We start from the raw sequence: 19,619 nt of genomic DNA, 5'->3' as shown, positions 1-19,619 counted from the left end.
CGACACTCTAGTTCCGCCTCCACGCTTGCTCGAACAGCATGCTGGGAATTGTAGTGCGTGGGAGCTGACACGGAGGGGGCGGGACAGCTTCCGGAAAAGGTACTACATTTCCGGTTCTTGCCTCCACCTCCCCGCCTGACCCTCCCAGCTTCTGGGCCACTGAGCCCAAAATAAAAGCCCAGTTCTGGATCCTCCTTTCCATGCCCGTCGAACTTACAGTTGAATGCAGGACAGGGGAAGCAATACGGTGCCAGAGCCGGAGACGGGAGCCGCACATGTGGAACAGGAAGAGGCGAGGCTCCCGGCTAGTAAGCGGAGGTTCCGCCTCCTTACGTCACTTCCGTAAACAAAGGGCATTGTGAAGGCGAGAGCTCAGGGATGTGACCCCGGCTCAAGCTGCAGCTGTAGTACCGGCGGCTGCAGCTGCGGCGGTGGCTTCAGAGGCCCCGGGGTCCTTGCAGGTTGAGGAAGAGGACCCCGATCCCTTTCTTCCCCAGGTATGAAGTGGAAGCAAAGGCACCCCCTTAATGTTCCCGTGTAGGCCCCTCCCACCACCGGTTCTGGCCGCTCTCGGATTCTGGGCGGGGAAGGTTCTCCGTGACGGTTGATTAGGGAAGGGCAATGAGGTGAAGTCAAGAGGAATTTCTAGTTCTCCGGCTTGGAGGCTGTGGGTTCCTGGCTCTCAAACTAATGTGTGAGTTCGACTACGAGCTGTAGTCTATGAAGGTCTTCTCTGAATGGTTCCTTGCTGCTTGGTATAAAAGAAGGGTTTCGGTGCTCTTGTAGTAGTGATGTTATCTAACCAAAAAAGCATAATTTTCGAGCCCTGGCCCCTCAGAACACCTTATCAATAGTTTAGACTACTGTTGGTTTATTTGCATTGTTTCTTGGTTTTTTAAAAGTATTATTCTTGTGTCACCAACTGTGTATAAGCATAATTAAATTCGAAAACCAGTGTGTTTATGTGTATTATAAATTTATACGGATCCTTGCCTCTTTGGAGAACTGATATCTCATCTTCTCTAGTCAGTTATTTTTTAAACATTTAATTTGTGTTGCATGCTGAAACAACCCCAAAATGTCTGTTCTGTTACTTAAAATGCTTCTTAAAGGAAAAATTGTTAGCCAAGATTTAAGCGGATTTACGTTCGTTATCTGGGATTAGAGACTGGGCAATAGAGCCTCTCCTTTACAGCCTTTGGTCCTTTGGAGGTTTAGCTCCAGTTATGATTGTCTAGAGTCAGCCTGCGCCAACTGAGCTCAATGGTTTAAATAACAGTGCTAGTAGCTCGGAGTCCAGACAGTAGCCAAAAAAAATCTATTTTCATTAAAATTCTCAAATAATTACTTGAGGAGTGACATCAGTGGATTTGAGACTTTTTGAATGGTCATAGAATGATTAAATTCAACACAACATACAATAAAAGACCTAACAGTCCTAGTGCACTTTACAATCTGATGAGAAGAATAGCCATATAAATTTCTTATCTTATGATGCATGAAACAATATATTTAGGAAGAATTTAATATTATGCATAAATAAAAAGGAAATGTGGAAGGATATTTTTAGATGGGTGGCTGTTAGAGAAATAAAGCTGGTTAATACATAAAGGGAAAGTACTGGATAAATAGAAGGTTTTACACATATTCTCTATGGAAGGACCAACTGTAACTTCATAGTGTAACTTTTTTGACATTGACAAAACTAAACATATATAATAAAGTTTTATGTTTCATTGGAAATAGGTAGAGAAAGTAAATTTAAAATTGTGATGGAACAAGTTTAATTTTACAGAACTTCATTTGATCAAGGAACTAGAATCAGTATTAACTCTAGGCAGCAACTGAATTTCTACTTGGTAGTTGAAATAAGGTTTCTAGTTGCTAATTAAAAGGCAGGTACCCATGTCAATTATATATCTGTTTGTATCTAGGTGGTTTTTCAAAGAATACGTTTTAGAAGGGAGACCTAAGGGCACATAAAGCTTGAGTCAGGCTGGATGATTTGTTTAGTGTTTATATGTTGTTCCCCTTCGATAAGAATGTAGGGAACATTGAGGGCAGGGACTTTGTCTTGTTCAGTACTGTCTCCCCAATGCCCCAAATAGTGCCTGACATGTAGAAGAGAGTAAATTTTTGTGGGATGAATTAATAAACAGTGAAAAAATTTTTTGTCTAACAGGCAGTTTTGGTTAGGGCTTCTGTGTACATAATACAGTAAACTAAGCTTAAAAATCCTTGTTCTAACTTTCTTTAATGACCTCTGAAATTCTTGATCCTCGTACAGCCCGTGAAGTGGGTCTTTGAAGCCCTTTCATTTTGGCGTATTATAGCATATATGTATAATTTTGCTGTATTTCCTTAGGTCATAAGAAGCTGGCCTTGGTGCAGTAAGGAACTTAAAACAATGGAGGAGCGCAAAGTGAAGAGGAGGAGTCCTAAGTCTTTTAGTGCCCACTCTACTCAGGTTGTTAATGCCAAAAAAAATGCCATTCCAGTTAGTAAAAGCACGGGGTTTTCAAATCCTGCATCACAGTCAACTTCACAGCGACCAAAGTTAAAAAGGTGAATTCTCTTCTTTCACATTATCACAGCAAAATGCTATAAAGTAAATACTAAATCCACTAATTCTTACAACATGTTTTTCCTCTTGGTTTGACTTTTGAGGCACATATTACATGTGATTTAGAAAAGAATTTTTTGAAGGTTACAGTGTATAGAGATTAGAAAATGCAGAATGAATGATTGGCTTTAAGGCTCTTACTTTGTCTCATATTAAAATATACAAAGCAGGGACTTCCCAGGTGGCACAGTGGTTAAGACTCTGTGCTCCCAATGCAGGGGGCCCGGGTTCGATCCCTAGTCCGGGAACTGTATCCCACATGCATGCTGCAACTAAGGAGCCTGCCCACCATAACTAAGGAATCTGCATGCCGTAAGTAACGAGCCCTCGAGCCGCAACTAAGACCCAATGCAACCAAATAAATAAATATTAAAAAAAAAATACAGAGCAAGAAAACTTGCAGACAAAGTTGATGAGTTACCCAGAAATGGAAAAGACATCTGGTGGTTGTTTTTTTTTAAGCTGAGTGTTTGTGCTTTGGTAGTTTTATTTTTTTTTAAAGAATGAGTTCACTGTTTTAATAGAAGTGATTTGTATTTATTGTAAATATTTAAACACAGGAAAAATTCAAAGAAGAAACAGAAAAATACTAAAATCCTACCACCTAGAAGTATCAGTATTAATATTTAGTGAACATATTAATATTTGTCTTAAGGCTTTAAAGGAAAAGGGGCAAGTTTAAATGTTATCTATTATTGCTGCATATATGAGTATTTTGTAGGGTTAGATATTTGGAAAGCAGGATAATATCTTAAGAGAAAAAGCATTTCATAATCTCAATCCTCTAGATAATTATGATTAAATAAGCTTCTAACTGCAAGCTCATCATGAGAGTTAGTTAAGGAAGTAATGCTTGTAGCACTTTGTAGCCACTGGACAAGATTGCTGGTGATGATCTCACACTGTCTTTGAGGAAACAAAAGGGACATAGCCAGAGACCCTTGGAAAAGAACATTCCAATAAGGACTAAATGAAAAATAAAGTTATAAGGGCTTCTTTTTAATATACTATCAGATTGGAAAGGGGTTTTCCTCCTGGAGGAGTTTAATTTAGAATCAGATTTTGAATATGGTTATGGTTGATGAGGAAAGAAAGCCAAGAGATTTGAAAGGAAATCATTCCTTTTTACAAATATTTGCATCAGTTTATTTGTATCTCATTGTCTTTTCTACCTTGTGCTTTTATTTCTTTACCCTCTTCTAGAATGTGGGCTTCCTGAGGGCTGGGTCTTGTGTGCCAGACAGTATTTAGAGTGGGGCTTTGCACATAGTATAATTTCAGTGAGTGCTTTTTAATTGAATTATTTTAACATAAAGTGAGACAGTGTGACATGATCAAAAACACCGAAGTAAGAAGAAACAGATTTTTATTTTCTTTTCTGAGAAGGTTAAGTGATGAACTGATGCAAAACACTTACTTGGATAAAGCTTCCAATTTGAAAGAAAAAAAATTTTGCTATACTGAAACCTTATAGTCCATAGTAGTTTATCTCAGATTTTAATGTGAATATGGATCTCCTGGGAATGTTTTTAAAATGTAGATTCTGAATCAGTTAGTTCGGGATGGGGCTTCAGCTAAACATTTCTGATAAGCTCACCGGTAATACTGATGGTACAGGTCTTGGACAGCACTTTGAGTAGCAAGATACTAGATAGTGATAGTAAATCTAATATCATGTATGTAAAATTACAAATCCCGTTTTGTGAAGAACTGTTAGTGACCTAGTGTCGACGGCCTATGTGTTCTAAGTTGATTTCTTTTCACAGGAATTAATTAGTCTTGCCGCCTTTGCCCACACACTCACAGCCCCCCGTACACCCTATTCGTCTTACCCATATTGTGGCGAGTGCACTTGTGGGGAAGAGGTCTTCGTGCTGTGTTGTGTAGAAATTAACTGAGTCCTGAATATATGTGTTACGTCAGGATCTATAGCACGTGTCGGGGTTATAAAAGTAACACACAACCCCCTCTCCCATTTTTGCCTGGTTCACTCCTAGCTTTAAGCCTTCACTCACATATCACCTTTAGGAAGTTTTCTCTGCTACCCTTAGGTTGAGTAGACTGTTCTTTCTCTCTGCTCCCATATCACAGTATGTATAGCACCATCACTCCAGAGTTTGAGAGCCTGGCATATGCTAGACGTGTGTAATGAGAACTAGCTTACTCTAGGGGTTCGGAAAGGGCCTTCCTGAGCAGATCACATTTAAACTGAGACTTGAAGCATGTGTGGGAGGTAGCCTGGCAAGGATGGCAGTGAGGGGAAGGGTGCTAACGTGGGCAGAGGATTAGCTGCAAGGAGATGAGAGAAGGGATTTCTAGGAAGCAAAAGAGATTCAGAATGTGTAGAGCATCGACATACAAGAGAGGATAGAATTTCTTCAGGTTATCGGACTACTGAAAGCTTTGCATTAAGTAAATTATGTGATCTGACTTTACTTTTTAAAAATTGACTTGACTGCTCTGTGGGCTCAGAGACTGCACGTAGAGACCAGCTGGGAAGCTACTGGAGTAGTTGGGTCAGGTATAGGACAGTGGCAGTGGAGGAGGAGAGATTAGAGACAGCTCTATGGGTGTGACCAACAGGTTCTAGCGCTCCGTCACATGTTGCTTGTGAGTTTATGTCTGTCTTTCTCCTTAGACTGGGCGTGCTTCAGTGCAGTCACCGATGGCCTGCACGCATTCATATACTCAGTGTCTGGCACCATGTCACCTACAGAGTAGGGGCCCCATAACCACTTGTTGGACAGCCCATAGTTCAGGGAACAGCTAGGATAAAGTTAGATGGGAAGGCAGAATATGTTTACGGAGAAGTGAAATATGAAACACAGGCTAGTAAAAAGACTTACTAATTCTCTCTTCAGTTTTTTTTGCAGTCCAAAGAATTACCATAGAGTAAAAGTACATTACTCAACTCTTCATATACCTTAGTAGTTATATTTTATACATTTGTTTGAGATTTTCATAGCCTGTTCTTTTGGTTTCTGCTTGAAATGGCTGTTTTTATTTAGTATTGATCTTATTCGGATGTCTTGTTTTTTCCTTAATCTAGAACAGCCTGAAAAAATATCTCTCTTTAAAGGTAATTATAGGCAATTAATTTTTTATTGCACCCTTTTTACAGAGTGATGAAAGAAAAGACCAAACCTCAGGGTGGAGAAGGCAAAGGCACTCAGTCAACCCCGATCCAGCACTCCTTCCTCACCGACGTCTCCGATGTCCAGGAGATGGAGAGGGGGCTCCTCAGCCTTTTGAATGACTTCCACTCTGGAAAACTCCAAGCATTCGGTAATCCATAGCTGTTTCTCTCTACTCTTTTTCTTCTCAAGATGTTTGCATCATATTTTCTGCATGTATTTTGCAATTCCTTTTTGAAGTGTCATTTTCTTTTATTTAAAAAAAAAAACAACAGTCCAGAGGCATAAAACGCAATCAACCTAGATTTCATTTGTCATGGGATATAATTTGTCTTGTAAGATTTCAGGAAAAAAGTTTTTTAGAAAGGGAGGGTTAGTTGAATTGTTAAGGTAGGATTGCTGTTGAGGGACTAAGTATCTTGAAAGTGTGACAAACAAAAGGGACATTTTCTGTCAACTGAGATATTTTAGATTTAGTGTTTCAGTTTTAGAAAGACTCAAGATCATTTTTCTTTACCCTTTCAAGCCTAAACTTGTTTCTTGCTCACAATGCCTGACTTTCGAATATTAAAGAATCTGGCTTGATGAAGATGTAAGAACAGTTAACTGATCGTCCCAATAAAACTCTGAATAGGTATTTTTGTATACGAGTTCACAAAGTGTATGGTCAGATATTTCATGTTCAGCTTCCAGCTCACTTTATAAGCTTTTTCTGATGATAAAAATTATTTCCCTGCATTTTTAAAAAGCAATCTAAAACTTATTGAATGCACACATATGGAATCTCACACAAAAGCATAAATGTCATCAACATAAATATTGTGTTTTTAAGTGCTGTCTTTCCCTCCCCAGCTCTTTTACTTGGCTTCCCTACCCCTTCCCTTACGCCCTCTACTGCCTCCGCCTCCCCCCAGCCCCAACCATTTAACTGTGTGACACACACACACACACACACACACAGATTTTTCTTTTCATTGTTTTCTACAAAGAGTATCTTATATACACTCTTCGGTGTCTTGCTTTGCTCACTAAACAATACCTGATGGGGCTTCCCTGGTGGCGCAGTGGTTGAGAGTCCGCCTGCCGATGCAGGGGACACGGTTTCGTTCCCTGGTCCAGGAAGATTCCACATGCCGTGGAGCGGCTGGGCCCGTGAGCCATGGCCGCTGAGCCTGCGCGTCCAGAGCCTGTGCTCTGCAGCGGGAGAGGCCACAACAAGTGAGAGGCCCGCGTACCGCAAAAAAAATAAAATAAAATAAAATAACAATACCTGATGAAAATCTCTCTGAGTCACCTGGTATAGCTCTAATTCATTCTTTTTTTTAATGGCTACATAATTTTCAAGTTGTGAATATACCCTGGTTTATTCAGCCATTTCTCTGTTGAAGGGCATTTACTTTGTCTCCAGTTTGGAGCCGCTAAACTCAGTGGTGTAGTGAACATCATTTTACATATATCCTTATGTGGCTGTTTTGATTTCTTTGGGATGGATTCCCATGAGTGGGATTACTGGGTCAAAGCATAGAAGTAATTTTAATATTAATAAAAGTATCCAGATTGCTTTTCAGAAAAGCTATTGCACTTTTAGTTTTCATTAGCAATTTATGAAACAACTCTTTTCCCTGAATTCCCACCAGCTAATAGGTATTACCAGCCTTTTCATTTTTGCCAGCCTGTTGGTGTAAAGAGTTTTTTTTATTACTGTTGAGTTTGAATAGCCATGAATGTTGGTTAAGCGGTTGGATTGCTCTTTTTTAGGACCTTTACCCAGTTTTTTATTTGGTTATTTATCCTTTTGTTGTTAATTACTAAGAGCCCTTTGCATATTTTAGGTACTAACCCTCTGACCTCTTTTGTTTTTATTTTTTTAAGCAACATTAGTGTGTCTGTGGATTTTATGGTATACATCGCCTTATAAAAGTTTTAAATTTTTGTATACTCAAATATGTCTATTTTTTTCTTATAGTCTCTGGGTTTCCATTCATGGTTATACTATTATTTGAAAAGAAGACATTAAAACACGTTATTTATTTCACAAAGATGTTTTATGACGTCCCTTCCTCCTTGCTTTACTCCATCCCGGTAAGGTGGCATCTTTAGAATACTTTCACTTCCCTCTCCCCTCTCTTCTCTCCCACCCTTGAGATATAATCTCTGGATCACTTTTACTTCTTCACTCTTCTCCCCAACACCCTTCCTGCCCTAACTTTTAAGTGACTTTGTATTCTTGGATTGAAGTCTCTGTTATTCGATGGTTTGCTATATATAAGCATTGCAGATGAGAAGTTGATTGCCAGTTGGATTCTTTGTTTTTTTAAAGATTTATTTTATTTTATTTTATTTTTGGCTGAGTCAGGTTTTAGTTGCAGCACACGGCATCTTCTGTTGCGGCACAGGGGCTCTTCGTTGTGGTGCACGGGCTTCTCTCTAGTTCTGGCATGTGGGTTTTCTCTCTCTAGTTGTGGCGCGCAGGCTCCAGGGCACATGGGCTCTGTAGTTGTGGCGTGCGGGTTCCTGAGGGCATGGGCTCTGTAGTTTTGCAACACGCAGGCTCTCTAATTGAGGCATGCAAGCTCAGTAGCTGTGGCGTGTGGGCTTAGCAGCCCCGCGACATGTGGGATCTTAGTTCCCTGACCAGGGATCGAACCCGCATCCCCTGCATTGTAAGGCGGATTCTTTACCACTGGACCACCAGGGAAGTCCCTGGATTCTTTCTTACCAAGTAACTTTTTTCAGTCTCAATGCTTGAAAGATATTCTTCTTTATCTTTAAAGTTTAAGCCTTTACCAGAATATGCTTAGGACCATATCATCCCTGCCTGGAAATCAGTGAGCCCTTCATATCTGCCAACTCATGTTTCATCTCAAGGAACATTTTTTTCTATTGGTCATTTATTTTTCCTCCATCTGTTCCTTTTTATCCTTTTGGAGACTCTGTTGTTCTCATGTTAGGTCACCTGGGTCCATCCCCTGAATCTCTTCTCTTGTTCCTTGTGATTTCTACCTCTTTATATTTTTACTCTATATTGTTTTCCTCTGTCTATATAATATATGTACATCTTTATATGTATACACACACACACACACATACATATGTATCTCTTGAGGTAGTTCTTCCACTTGACCTTCCAGGTTGCTAACTGTTGAAAAACATCATTAAAATAGAGGAAATATGAGATATTTTACTATGAAGAAAGGATGATTTTGAAAGAGCTGTAACTAGCTTTAAAATTATTAGTAGTCCTTAACATAATGTAATATAGTCAATTTATGAAGATGTTATAAAGCTGGCTAGAGGAAAAGATAGTATAATTTACGTTAATTCATATTTATTCAAGATAAATACTTCAACTTTAGCTGAGCTATATTATGCCTTTGAGAAAAATCAAAGGTTTTGGGAGGGGAAAATGATAGTATCAAGAATTTGGAGAGGCTGTACTGAAACTGAATGAAAATATGTAATATTTCATGTATATACATCAGTTGATCTGGGCAGATAATGCTACCTCAGAGGAGTCTAGTCAATAAACAACGCAAGACCTATCCTTTAGCAATAAGTTGTCTTTCTCTACTGTGTATACATTGTGGTTCTCATGCTTCATTACATTCTTCACACTTTATTAATATTTTCACTTATATTTCTTAAAGGAGGAGTACACGGTTGGTTGGCAGAATGATTCACGGTTGAAGTCCTTATAGAACTCTTAGTTTCACTCAAATCATTATAAAATGTTGGGTTACTCAGTTGTTGTTTATTTTGCAGTACGCAGGCCTCTCACCGCTGCGGCCTATCGCATTACGGAGCACAGGCTCCAGACGCGCAGGCCCAGCGGCCACGGCCTACGGGCCCACAGGCCCACGGGCCCACGGGCCCAGCCGCTCCGTGGCATGTGGGATCCTCCCGGACCGGGGCACGAACCCGCGTCCAGACTCCCAACCACTGTGCCACCAGGGAAGCCCCTGGGTTACTCAGTTTTAATGGCAGTTGTCAACTAGGACGTGAATAGATGGTGTTAACACCTCTCTATATATTACTATTGAAAAAAATTTTTTTACCTAAAGGGTTCTTTCATTCTTAAATTTTTTTTCTATATCATTTTTTAATGCCCATGATTATTTTTTAGATTGTTGTGTTCCTGGTTGGAGATTTGATTTATAATTTTACACAGAAAATATGCAGTCATTAATGTAATTTACAAAAGAAGGAAAACCAATTTCTTTTAAGCACCTTGACTTTAGAAGCTTCTCCTCAAGACAGTTAGTTTGACCTATCCTAATCTTTATTAATGTTCTGGAATGTTCCCCAGGAAATGAATGTTCCATTGAACAGATGGAACATGTTCGGGAAATGCAGGAGAAATTAGCTCGCTTGAATTTGGAGCTCTATGGGGAGCTAGAGGAACTTCCTGAGGATAAGAGAAAAGCAGCCAGTGACTCCAATCTGGATAGGCTTCTGTCTGATGTGAGTACAGTCGTCTTTCTTTACTCTTTTCTTAATCAAAATTTTTATTGAGATAAAATTCACCATTTTAACCATTTTAAAGTATAAATTCAGTGATTTTTAGTCTATTCACAATGTCGTGCAGACATCACCCCATCTAATTTCAGAACATTTTCATCACCCCAAAAAGAAATCCGTACCTCTCTGTGCTCCCCTCCCCCATCCCCCAGCAACCGCCAATCTATTTTCAGTCTCTATAGATCTGCCTATTCTGGACATTTCATATAAATGAGAAGCATAAAATACGTGGCTTTTTATGTCTGGATTCTTTCACTTAGTGTAATGTTTTCAAGTTTTATCCACGTTGGACTTCATACCCTTTTTTGAAAGCAATATATCCAAAGGATATATTGGGATCCAATATATCCTTATATTTACATCTAAGCACATTTTCTGGGATATTGGCAAATCTAAAAGGAAAATATTTGCTTCTGTACATATAAAAGATCTTAAGATATAGAAGATAGTAGGTCAAAAGATCCTGACATGATTAATGCATTTTGCCTTATTTACTCAGGTGGTAGTTACTTATAGTGTGTTTGGTGTTTATGGTAATTTAGTAGGTTGCCATGTGTTTTTGCTTGCAAAGGTTGCTGTAACAAAGTACCACAGACTGGGTGGCTTAAGCAACAGAAATTAATTTTCTCACAGTTCTGGAGGCTGAGAGCTGGAGACCAAGGTGTCAGCAGAGTTGGTTTCTTCTGAGGTCTCTCTCCTTGGCTTGTTGAAAACTATCTTCATGTTCACATGGCATTCTTCCTTTCTGTGTGGGTCCCTATGTCCAAATTTCCTCTTTTTGTAAGGACACTAGTCATACTGGATTAGGGCCCATCTTAATGACTTCATTTTAACTTAATTCCCTCTTTTAAGAACCTGTCTCCAAATACAGTCATGTTATGAAGTATTAAGGGTTAGGACTAAAACGTGAATTTTGGGAGGATACAATTCAACCAGTAACACCATATAGGATTCTTTTTTTTTTTTTTTTTTTTTTTTTTTGCGGTACGTGGGCCTGTAGCCGCTCCATGGCATGTGGGATCCTCCTGGCCCGGGGCATGAACCCGTGTCCCCTGCATTGGCAGGCAGACTCTCAGCCACTGCGCCACCAGGGAAGCCCTCAAACCTATACTTTTTTTTTTTTTCTTTTTGCGGTACGCGGGCCTCTCACTGTTGTGGCCTCTCCTGTTGCGGAGCACAGGCTCCAGACGCGCAGGTTCAGCGGCCATGGCTCAGGGGCCATGGCTCAGGGGCCCAGCCGCTCCGCGGCATGTGGGATCTTCCCAGACCGCGGCACGAACCCGTGTCCCCTGCATCGGCAGGCAGACTCACAACCACTGCGCCACTAGGGAAGCCCAAACCTATACTTTTAATTGTGATTGTGGTATGCTGAAAACTGAATTTGAAACCAGAGAGCCTTTGTTTAGTCCAGGGTCTACACAGAGCTGTATAACTTAGGGCAATTTAATGTTTTTGTAACTCAGATTTTTCTCTCTGTAAAATAGAGGTGGTTAATTCTACCTCATACTAAAAACTGAATATCACATAAAATCGTTTTTGTAATTCATAAAGTTTTTAAAGATTTTGATCATTAAAATGGCAGCTTTTTAAAAAAATATATCTATTGTTAGAGATGATTATAATTAAGCATGGTTTTAAGAATCCTTATAAAACTTCAGTTTTTATCATATGGTTTTAATTCTCTTATATTCTTATTTCATAAATACTAAAGCTACTTTATTATTATTTTGCATAAGTGAATTTCCCAGTCTGGAAATTTTTAGAAAGTTTTTTCTTTAATACTTTTTTGTTTAAAGAAAGTTTAAATGCGAAATAATGTCTTTAATAATGTATGGTTAACAATTATCTATGATAGTTATCTTATAAAAATAAAAATTAAATTTGTTACTTTGTGTTACAGCTAGAAGAATTGAATTCTTCCATGTATCCTTTGCTTAACATCAACAGTGAAAAGTTCACAGATTATAATTTTTGGTGAATAGTCCCAATCAAGTGAAGAAACCTACTGCTATTTACTGGGGCCATCTTTCCCTTTAGTTTCTAAATGGAATTTCCCAGTTGTTTTGTATGCTGAAATTTTGTTTTTCTATGGTTTGTGCTTTGCTCTGTATGGTTTCTGGGTTTTTAAGACAAATTTTTAAAATGTTTTAATCAAGAGAATTAAGAATTAGGCTAGTTGCTGTATACATTATTTTGAATCTTAGATTCTTAAGCTAAATGGAAGTGGGATAGCAGACATAATACAGTACTCTAAATTTAGTATTAGAACTAGAATATTTTAGATGCATTAAAGTGTATTATAGGGTTAACTTAAAGGAAATCACAAAGGCACATGTAAAATATTCATGTTTTGACATTTCAATTTAGAGCAATTATTTCAAGAAATTTTTAAAATGTATTTTTGAACATACTGATAGGCACAATGTGAGATATATAAGAACAACAAAAAAATGATCCTGCCTGTAAAATAATTTTAGTGGTAAGACATCTCTTTGAAGATGGAGATACTGGAAAGGATACTGGTTGTAGAGTTAAGAGATTTGATTTTCGAAATTTGGTTCCACGTTTTGCTAATGTAAATTTGGGTAGATTGTTTAACATTTCAGAGTATCGTCTTTAATATATGGGGTAACTGCTACATGTAATCATGTGTATATGAAAATTTCCAAACTATATAGAATATATATTTAAAAAATCACTCTTATTGCAATAACATATACTGTTACTAACTGCTGAATTGTGCAGTAAAAACAATGAAGAAATAGGAAGATATATACAAATCCAGTAATAGTAATTAATATCTCACCTTTATTGAATACCTAGTATTTGCCAAGTATTATATGAAGTGTTTTACACGCATTATCTCATTTGGTCCTACTCTTGGAAGTAGGTGGTGTTATACTCTCCATTTTACAGATGAAGAAAATACAGTTTTGAGAAGCCACATAAACTGTAGGAGATATTAATGTAAGATACCACTGCCAAGAAAGAGTTTAATATGGGGGTAAGATAGGAGTTAATTAGGAGGCTTTTCTTAGGAGTAGTTCCCGGTTCTTTTTTTTCTTTGTATTTGTTTTACGTTATATTCTATGCTTTATATTCTCTCTCTGCTTATGACACATAACTCCTCTCCTCTTACCTGAGTTTCTGTTAAACATTTAGACTCATTTGTCTCCCGCTTTCCTCACTTCAGCCCCAACGGTTCAGCAGGCCGTGGTGGTAGACTGCAAGCGCATGGCCTTTGAATCGCTTGGTCTCAGGTCATGGTAAGCAGCTGTGTAACCTTGAGCAAAGCCTAGCAACTCTAGTTTCCTCATCTGTAATAAATGTTCTTTCCGTATTCATACTTTCCCCTCCTAATTTTCCTCTCTGTCATCAGTGCCCCTATAATTTTTATTTTTTAAACATCTTTATTGGAGTGTAATTGCTTTACAATGTTGTGTTAGTTTCTGCTTTATAACAAAGTGAATCAGTTATACATACACATACATCCCCATATCTCCTCCCTCTTGCGCCTCCCTCCCACCCTTCCTATCCCACCCTCCCTATCCCACCCCTCTAGGTAGACACAAAGCACTGAGCTGATCTTCCTGTGCGATGCAGCTGCTTCCCACTAGCTAGCTATTTTACATTTGGTAGTGTATATATGTCCATGCCACTCTCTCGCTTCGTCCCAGCTTACCCTACCCCATCCCTGTGTCCTCAAGTCCATTCTCTGTGTCTGCATCTTTATTCCTCTCCTGCCCCTAGGCTCATCAGAACCATTTCTTTTTTAGACTCCATATATATGTGTTAGCATACGGTATTTGTTTTTCTCTTTCTGACTTACTTCACTCTGTATTGACAGTCTCTAGGTCCATCCGCCTCACCTCAAATAACTCAATTTCGTTTCTTTTTATGGCCAAGTAATATTCCATTGTATATATGTGCCACATCTTCTTTATCCATTCATCTGTCGATGGACACTTAGGTTGCTTCCATGTCCTGACTATTGTAAATAGTGCTGCAGTGAACATTGTGGTACATGTCTCTTTTTGAATTATGGTTTTCTCAAGTGCCCCTATTATTTTAATCTTCAAGATTGTTTAAAAATCCCTTCTGTGACTACAGCAGACATTGCTAATCAGTCCTGGCACTATCTGCCTTTAGCCTGGACAGGGACAGGAAATTATTTGCTGTCTCTTAATTACAGTTAGTTGTCAGGTGTTATCAGTTCTGTTTTGTATTCTTCCTTCATTCTCTACCCTCATCACCTGATTCCACAATCTTGCAAATTTCTGTTCTCTAGAAACCCTAGAGCTGCACTGTCCAGTATGGCAGCCACTAGCCAAGTAACTACTGAGCACACGAAGTGTCGGCAACGTGGATTGACATGTGCTTTAAGTATAACGTGCACACCTGATTTCAAAGATTTAGAATGAAAAGATGTAAACTATCTCAATATTTTTATGATTACATGTTGAAATGATAATTTCATGATTACGAGTATAAGTAAAATATTTTTAAAACTATGTCTGTGGCTTACATTATATTTCTATAGGACAGTACTGCTGTAGACTTCAGACATTGCCACTGAGTTATTCTTCCTAAAACATCACTTTCATCTTGCCATTCTTGTTTCTTACCAAGTTTTTACTATGTCAGATTTTTAAAAGGTTCTCAGTAATTTGATCACGGCATATTCATCCTGTTATAGTTTTCATTATTTTTCATTCCCACCACGTTGGCTCTCTGGATGCCCAAGTTCATGCTCACCTTAATGCCTTTGTTCAGGTTGTACTTTCTACCTAGAGTTGCTCTGGCCTCCCCCTTCTCCTTATCAAATAACACTCAAGCTGACCACTTCCATAAAGCATTTTGTTTGTACCCCAAAATAGCATTCTGCGTTATTTCATTATCTGTTGATATGTGTTAAATCTCAACCTTCCAATTGAACAAGATATGTCTCTGACGGCACAGCTCATGTCTGTACATTTTTGCAAACGTCTGCTGTACACGGATTCCTAGCATTTAGTTGTCCTCAGTATATCCAGATCATTGTTGAGTCTTGAATTGAGTCTTGAAAAACAGGTGGCAAGTGGATCATATATATGAAAGAGGAAAATGAAAGGCAGTGATGAGAAGGGAATGGAATAAACTATACAGGAATTTTATTCAATTTCAAGTTTTCTTGAAGAATAATTCAGAGGATTATAGGAAAGGTTTTAGAGCTATGACGATTTTATTTCATTCTCTTCGACTTCCACAAAGAAATTATTTTCCCAAGGAAATGAAGTGGTGTTGTCTTTTCAAGTGAATTTTGTTAATCCAGTAAGTTTTCATATTTGCCTCTAATCAGCTTCTTACCATGAAAATGATTCTTGCTGCATTAACATAATTCTGTGCTCTATTAGAACCTGGAACATAGTCTTTTTTCTTTTTTTTAAGCCCTATTTTTTATTTTTATTTTTTCTTTTTTGGCTGCTTTGGGTCTTCGTTGCTGCGCGTGGGCTTTCTCTAGTTGCGGCGAGTAGGGGCTACTCTTCGTTGTGGTGCACAGCCTTTTCATTACGGTAGCTTCTCGTTGCGGAGCACAGGCTGTAGGTGCGTGGGCTTCAGTAGTTGCAGAGCACAGGCTCCAGGCGTGCGGGCTTCAGTAGTTGAGGCGCGTGGGCTCAGTAGTTGTGGAATACAGGCTCTAGGCATGTGGGCCTCAGTAGTTGTGGCTCACGGGCTCTAGAGAGCAGGCTCAGTTGCTCCATGGCATGTGAGATCTTCCCGGGCCAGAGATTGAACCTGTGTCCCCTGCATTGGCAGGCGGACTCTTAATCATGGCGCCACCAGGGAAGTCCTGGAACATAGTCTTGAATCAGTGATTTGTTTTTAAATCTTCGAATTCTAGACATAGTAAAATTACTTTACTCCATTTAAAGATTGTCTTACCACATCCAAGTTTCTCAATAGCAGCATAGGCACTTTCCCTTTAAACATACTTCTTTTTTTATTACCTCTGTCTCTTAGCTCTTGAATGTAATTTCCAGAAACTTGAAAGAAGCGCTCACTAGCGAATGAAAATCTTCTTAACTGATGACTCCAGACAGAAACTCCACTTGGCAGATGCACAAGATGTTCCAAATACTTCTGCTGGCTAAAAGGAAATGCAGCCGCTTTCTCGAGGTTGGAAGAGAAGCAGCGTTCTTTACCCTTCTAGCTGAATCCAGGAGCAGAATCATCCTGCACAACAAGGAATTAATTAAAGCGCAAGAGCAGTGACTGCGCTCACATGCTGCTCAGTGGACTCGACTTGCCACAATTCACCATAACCGGCGGCCTCGGCCTCTGGAAGGCATAATCAGGAAATGTGATACAGAGCTTTTGCTGCTATGCTTTATATTGTTGCCTTACGGGTTATACTTGAAATGCACTGTGCTAAATGTTGTTGATGGGGCCAAACAATTTGTCCTTCCTGAGCTCACCAAACTATTCCAAACAATTTGTCCTTCCTGAGCTCAGCAAACTTATTCCACTGTTGATCATAAGTTGATGATGCCCAGGCTTTTTGTGGGAGCCCAGCTTCAGTTTACGTTAGATAATCAGTACACACGCCCGGTGTGTTTTCCAGTGGCCAGTGACAACAAAATGTTAAATGAGTATTTGTGAAATTCGCTATTTTTAATAAAGTGATTGTTTTAAATTAGTCTCTCTCTCTGTTTTGGAGAAACCTGTAGTCTTCAGTCTGGGCATACAAGGGCTCAGTCCTCAAAGGTAAACTGTGTTTTAAAAATTGAGGTTCTGTAACTTCCTTGCAAATACTGCCACTTACGCACATTTAAATATTGGCATAATGAAAAGAGCATATGGCCTTTGACCTTGCTTAGACCTTGATTTGAATCCGCATTCTGCCCATTAGCTTTGGGTTCATGCGTGTTTACTCAGTTTCTGTTTTAATTTTAATTTTTAATCTAGAAAAGGAGGTTAATGACCAGCTTGTAGTGGTTGTTATGAAGAAGTAAAAAAGTACCTATAAGATGCTTAGCACAGTAGCTGACACCAGTAATGTTCAGCAAACAGCCCCTGAACATTAACAGTAGTTTTTAAGTAGCTTTGTTGAAATAGCTCATATGCCATAGAATTTACCTTCTCTAAAGCGTGTAATTCAGCGGTTTATAGATTCACAGAGTTGTGCATCCCTCATCATAATTTAATTCTAGAACATTTTCATCACCTCAGAAAGAAACTCATTAGCAGTCACTCCCTACCTCCCGAACCCCTCAGCCCTTGACAACAGTAATCTATTTTCTGTTTCTACGGATTTGCCAATTCTGAACATTTTCTATCAATGGAATCATACGATACATGGCTTTTGTAACTGGCTTCTTTTACTTAGTATAATGTTTTCAAGGTTTCATGTTTCATCCATGTTGTAGCATGTTATCAATACTTCTTTTCCTGGCCAAATCACATTCCATTGTATGGATATACCACATTTTGTTTATTCATTTATAGCTCACTTTCCTTCACCTTGTAGAATAGGTCCATGCTTCTTCCTCCTTGTTTCCAGGCCACAGAAACAAGCACCCAATGGGAGATGGGGAGGGTGGGGACCCATTGAACAATATTTTTTAGAAGTCTCAATTTCAGTAATTTTTGGCATTCTGCGTTCCAAGAGTTTTGATCAGTTTATCTAATCAGTCCTTTTAATACCCCTTTTAAAACTGAGAAAATCACCAGAACATTCAATGTAACCTTCAAAACTGCTTTGTTGGATTGAGCAAATAGGGATTCCAAGAGAAAAAGCATTCTAGGGTCTGACAGAGCAAAAGGAAACTTTGCCAATTGACGTGTTTTTCTTGGATGGGTCCTGAGATAGAGTAAAGCAAAAGCTGTTTCCTGTGGCTTAGTGACAGAGCAGCAGATTGACCTTGTTTATTCAGCTGGTTCATTTGTCCTTTGTGTCAGTGAACCCCATGTGGGTCCCAGGTAACAAATTTTTAGTTTATCTAATTTGTATCCTTTCACACAACTAAAACATGTTAAAGGCAACAGGGGAAAAAAATGAGGTGCCTGGATCAGAATAAAATTTATTATTTATATAGATGCTGCATATTTATTGTAGAATTTTTTTTAATCGATTTTTTAAAAGTACTACGGGAGCAAACCATTTAACATTTGTTTACATACTTTCAGACTTCTTAGACAAACGTTTATTTACAAAAATTAGGTAGTAATATTCATATGGTTTTCTAACCTGCTTTTCATGTTGTGAACATCTTTCCTTGGTGGTAACTATTCATCTACATATAAATGAAAAAAACTTCCAGGCTTCACAATAAATACTTAAAGGCATTTTGACCAGAACCATTAGAAATTAATTAAGAAGGATGTTGCTTTGGCTTTGGTACCTCCTGTATAATGTGAAAATTGGCAATAAGTATTAAAATATTATGAGGACTTGCTGAAGATAAGAAACCCCACCTTTTCCATCACACAGCCTTAAAATTGCTGGCTTTCTTTAAGAGAAAGCAAATGTTGGATTCTGTATCCAAGTCTCCTGTCGGGGTCTGGCCCCACTGCTCCGTGTCTTCAGGGGCTTCTGGAACTACAGTGATGTCCGGGATCCCACCGCAGACTCCCTGAAGGGTGACAAACGGGAACGCCGCCCCGGGCCGGAATCCAGTGCAGCCCTTAAGGATGGGGCGTTGGCCGGCAGGGCACTGGCGCTCAGGCTTGGTTCGCCTGGCCTCTGGGCCTTCCAGCTGGGAAGGCGGTGTCGTCGGTCACGCGGTCCCTCCAGCCGCTCTGGAACCCTGTTTGGGTGCTGGTGCCGGGAGCTGCGGGGGAGGGCGGGGCCATGTGGTCGGTCTCTATGGAGATGGCGGGCTGCCGGACCCGCCCCTGCCCCTCAGGCTGCGTCCGGGGTCCTGCTCTTGCAGCTCCACGCGGTCCAAAGAGGAGGCAGACGCTCGGAGCCGCGACTCTCCGCCACCTCCCGGAGGTAAAGCGCTTGCCTTCCGGGCTGCACAGCTTTTTCTTGGGGCCATGGGGGCCCAGCTCCCGGGCGGTTTAGTTCCCGGTGCGGCCCCGGAAAGACCCAAAGCAGGGCCCTCGCTGGGCTCCCCCTCGGTGACCTTGGGGAACCACAGCACTGAAGTGGCGTTTGGGAGAAACACCACTGTCCCTGCCTAGGGTCAGGTTTGAACTGGGCTGTGGCCAGTAAACTCTTATCTCCTGCAGAGCATTCATTTGAGATAGGGATGAGGTCATTGAGTTATTGAGAAGTTTGGAAAACACTGATCTTCATAGGATTCTGAGCTGGCTCACAGCGACTCCCTCCCTCCTTCGGGCAGTTCTCACTCTGTTTCTCC

At 39.8% G+C, this 19,619-nt stretch overlaps 2 protein-coding genes across 2 annotated transcripts in view; both read left to right on the top strand.

Annotated features, from left to right (window-relative positions):
• Positions 1-370: 370 nt before the first annotated feature.
• CCDC28A (coiled-coil domain containing 28A) lies at positions 371-17,079 on the top strand. The gene is made up of 6 exons (XM_024739415.1): positions 371-497; positions 2,366-2,565; positions 5,745-5,908; positions 10,064-10,218; positions 12,176-12,198; positions 16,352-17,079. Exons 2-6 carry the CDS (start codon positions 2,408-2,410, stop codon positions 16,404-16,406), a joined length of 555 nt encoding a protein of 184 aa, XP_024595183.1. The 5' UTR covers positions 371-497; positions 2,366-2,407; the 3' UTR covers positions 16,407-17,079.
• A 1,293-nt stretch (positions 17,080-18,372) lies between these two features.
• ECT2L (epithelial cell transforming 2 like) overlaps positions 18,373-19,619 on the top strand; it is a 75,219-nt gene continuing 73,972 nt past the window's right edge. The window contains 1 exon segment of the mRNA XM_024739418.1: positions 18,373-19,249. The gene's annotated coding sequence lies outside the window, so the exon portion shown is untranslated.

This window comes from Neophocaena asiaeorientalis, unplaced genomic scaffold (assembly GCF_003031525.2).
Source record: "Neophocaena asiaeorientalis asiaeorientalis breed wild unplaced genomic scaffold, Neophocaena_asiaeorientalis_V1.1 scaffold162, whole genome shotgun sequence".
In the NCBI taxonomy this organism is placed as follows: Eukaryota; Metazoa; Chordata; class Mammalia; order Artiodactyla; family Phocoenidae; genus Neophocaena; species Neophocaena asiaeorientalis.
The sequence above is the reverse complement of the archived record's forward strand: the minus strand, read 5'-3'. Positions and strand labels throughout refer to the sequence as shown.

Coding starts and splice junctions, on each gene's coding strand:
- CCDC28A (XM_024739415.1), top strand. CDS start 2,408: ATGGAGGAGCGCAAAGTGAAGAGGAGGAGTCCTAAGTCTTTTAGTGCC. Junction 5,909..10,063: donor TGGAAAACTCCAAGCATTCG/GTAATCCATAGC, acceptor AATGTTCCCCAG/GAAATGAATGTTCCATTGAA. Junction 10,219..12,175: donor TGGATAGGCTTCTGTCTGAT/GTGAGTACAGTC, acceptor TTTGTGTTACAG/CTAGAAGAATTGAATTCTTC.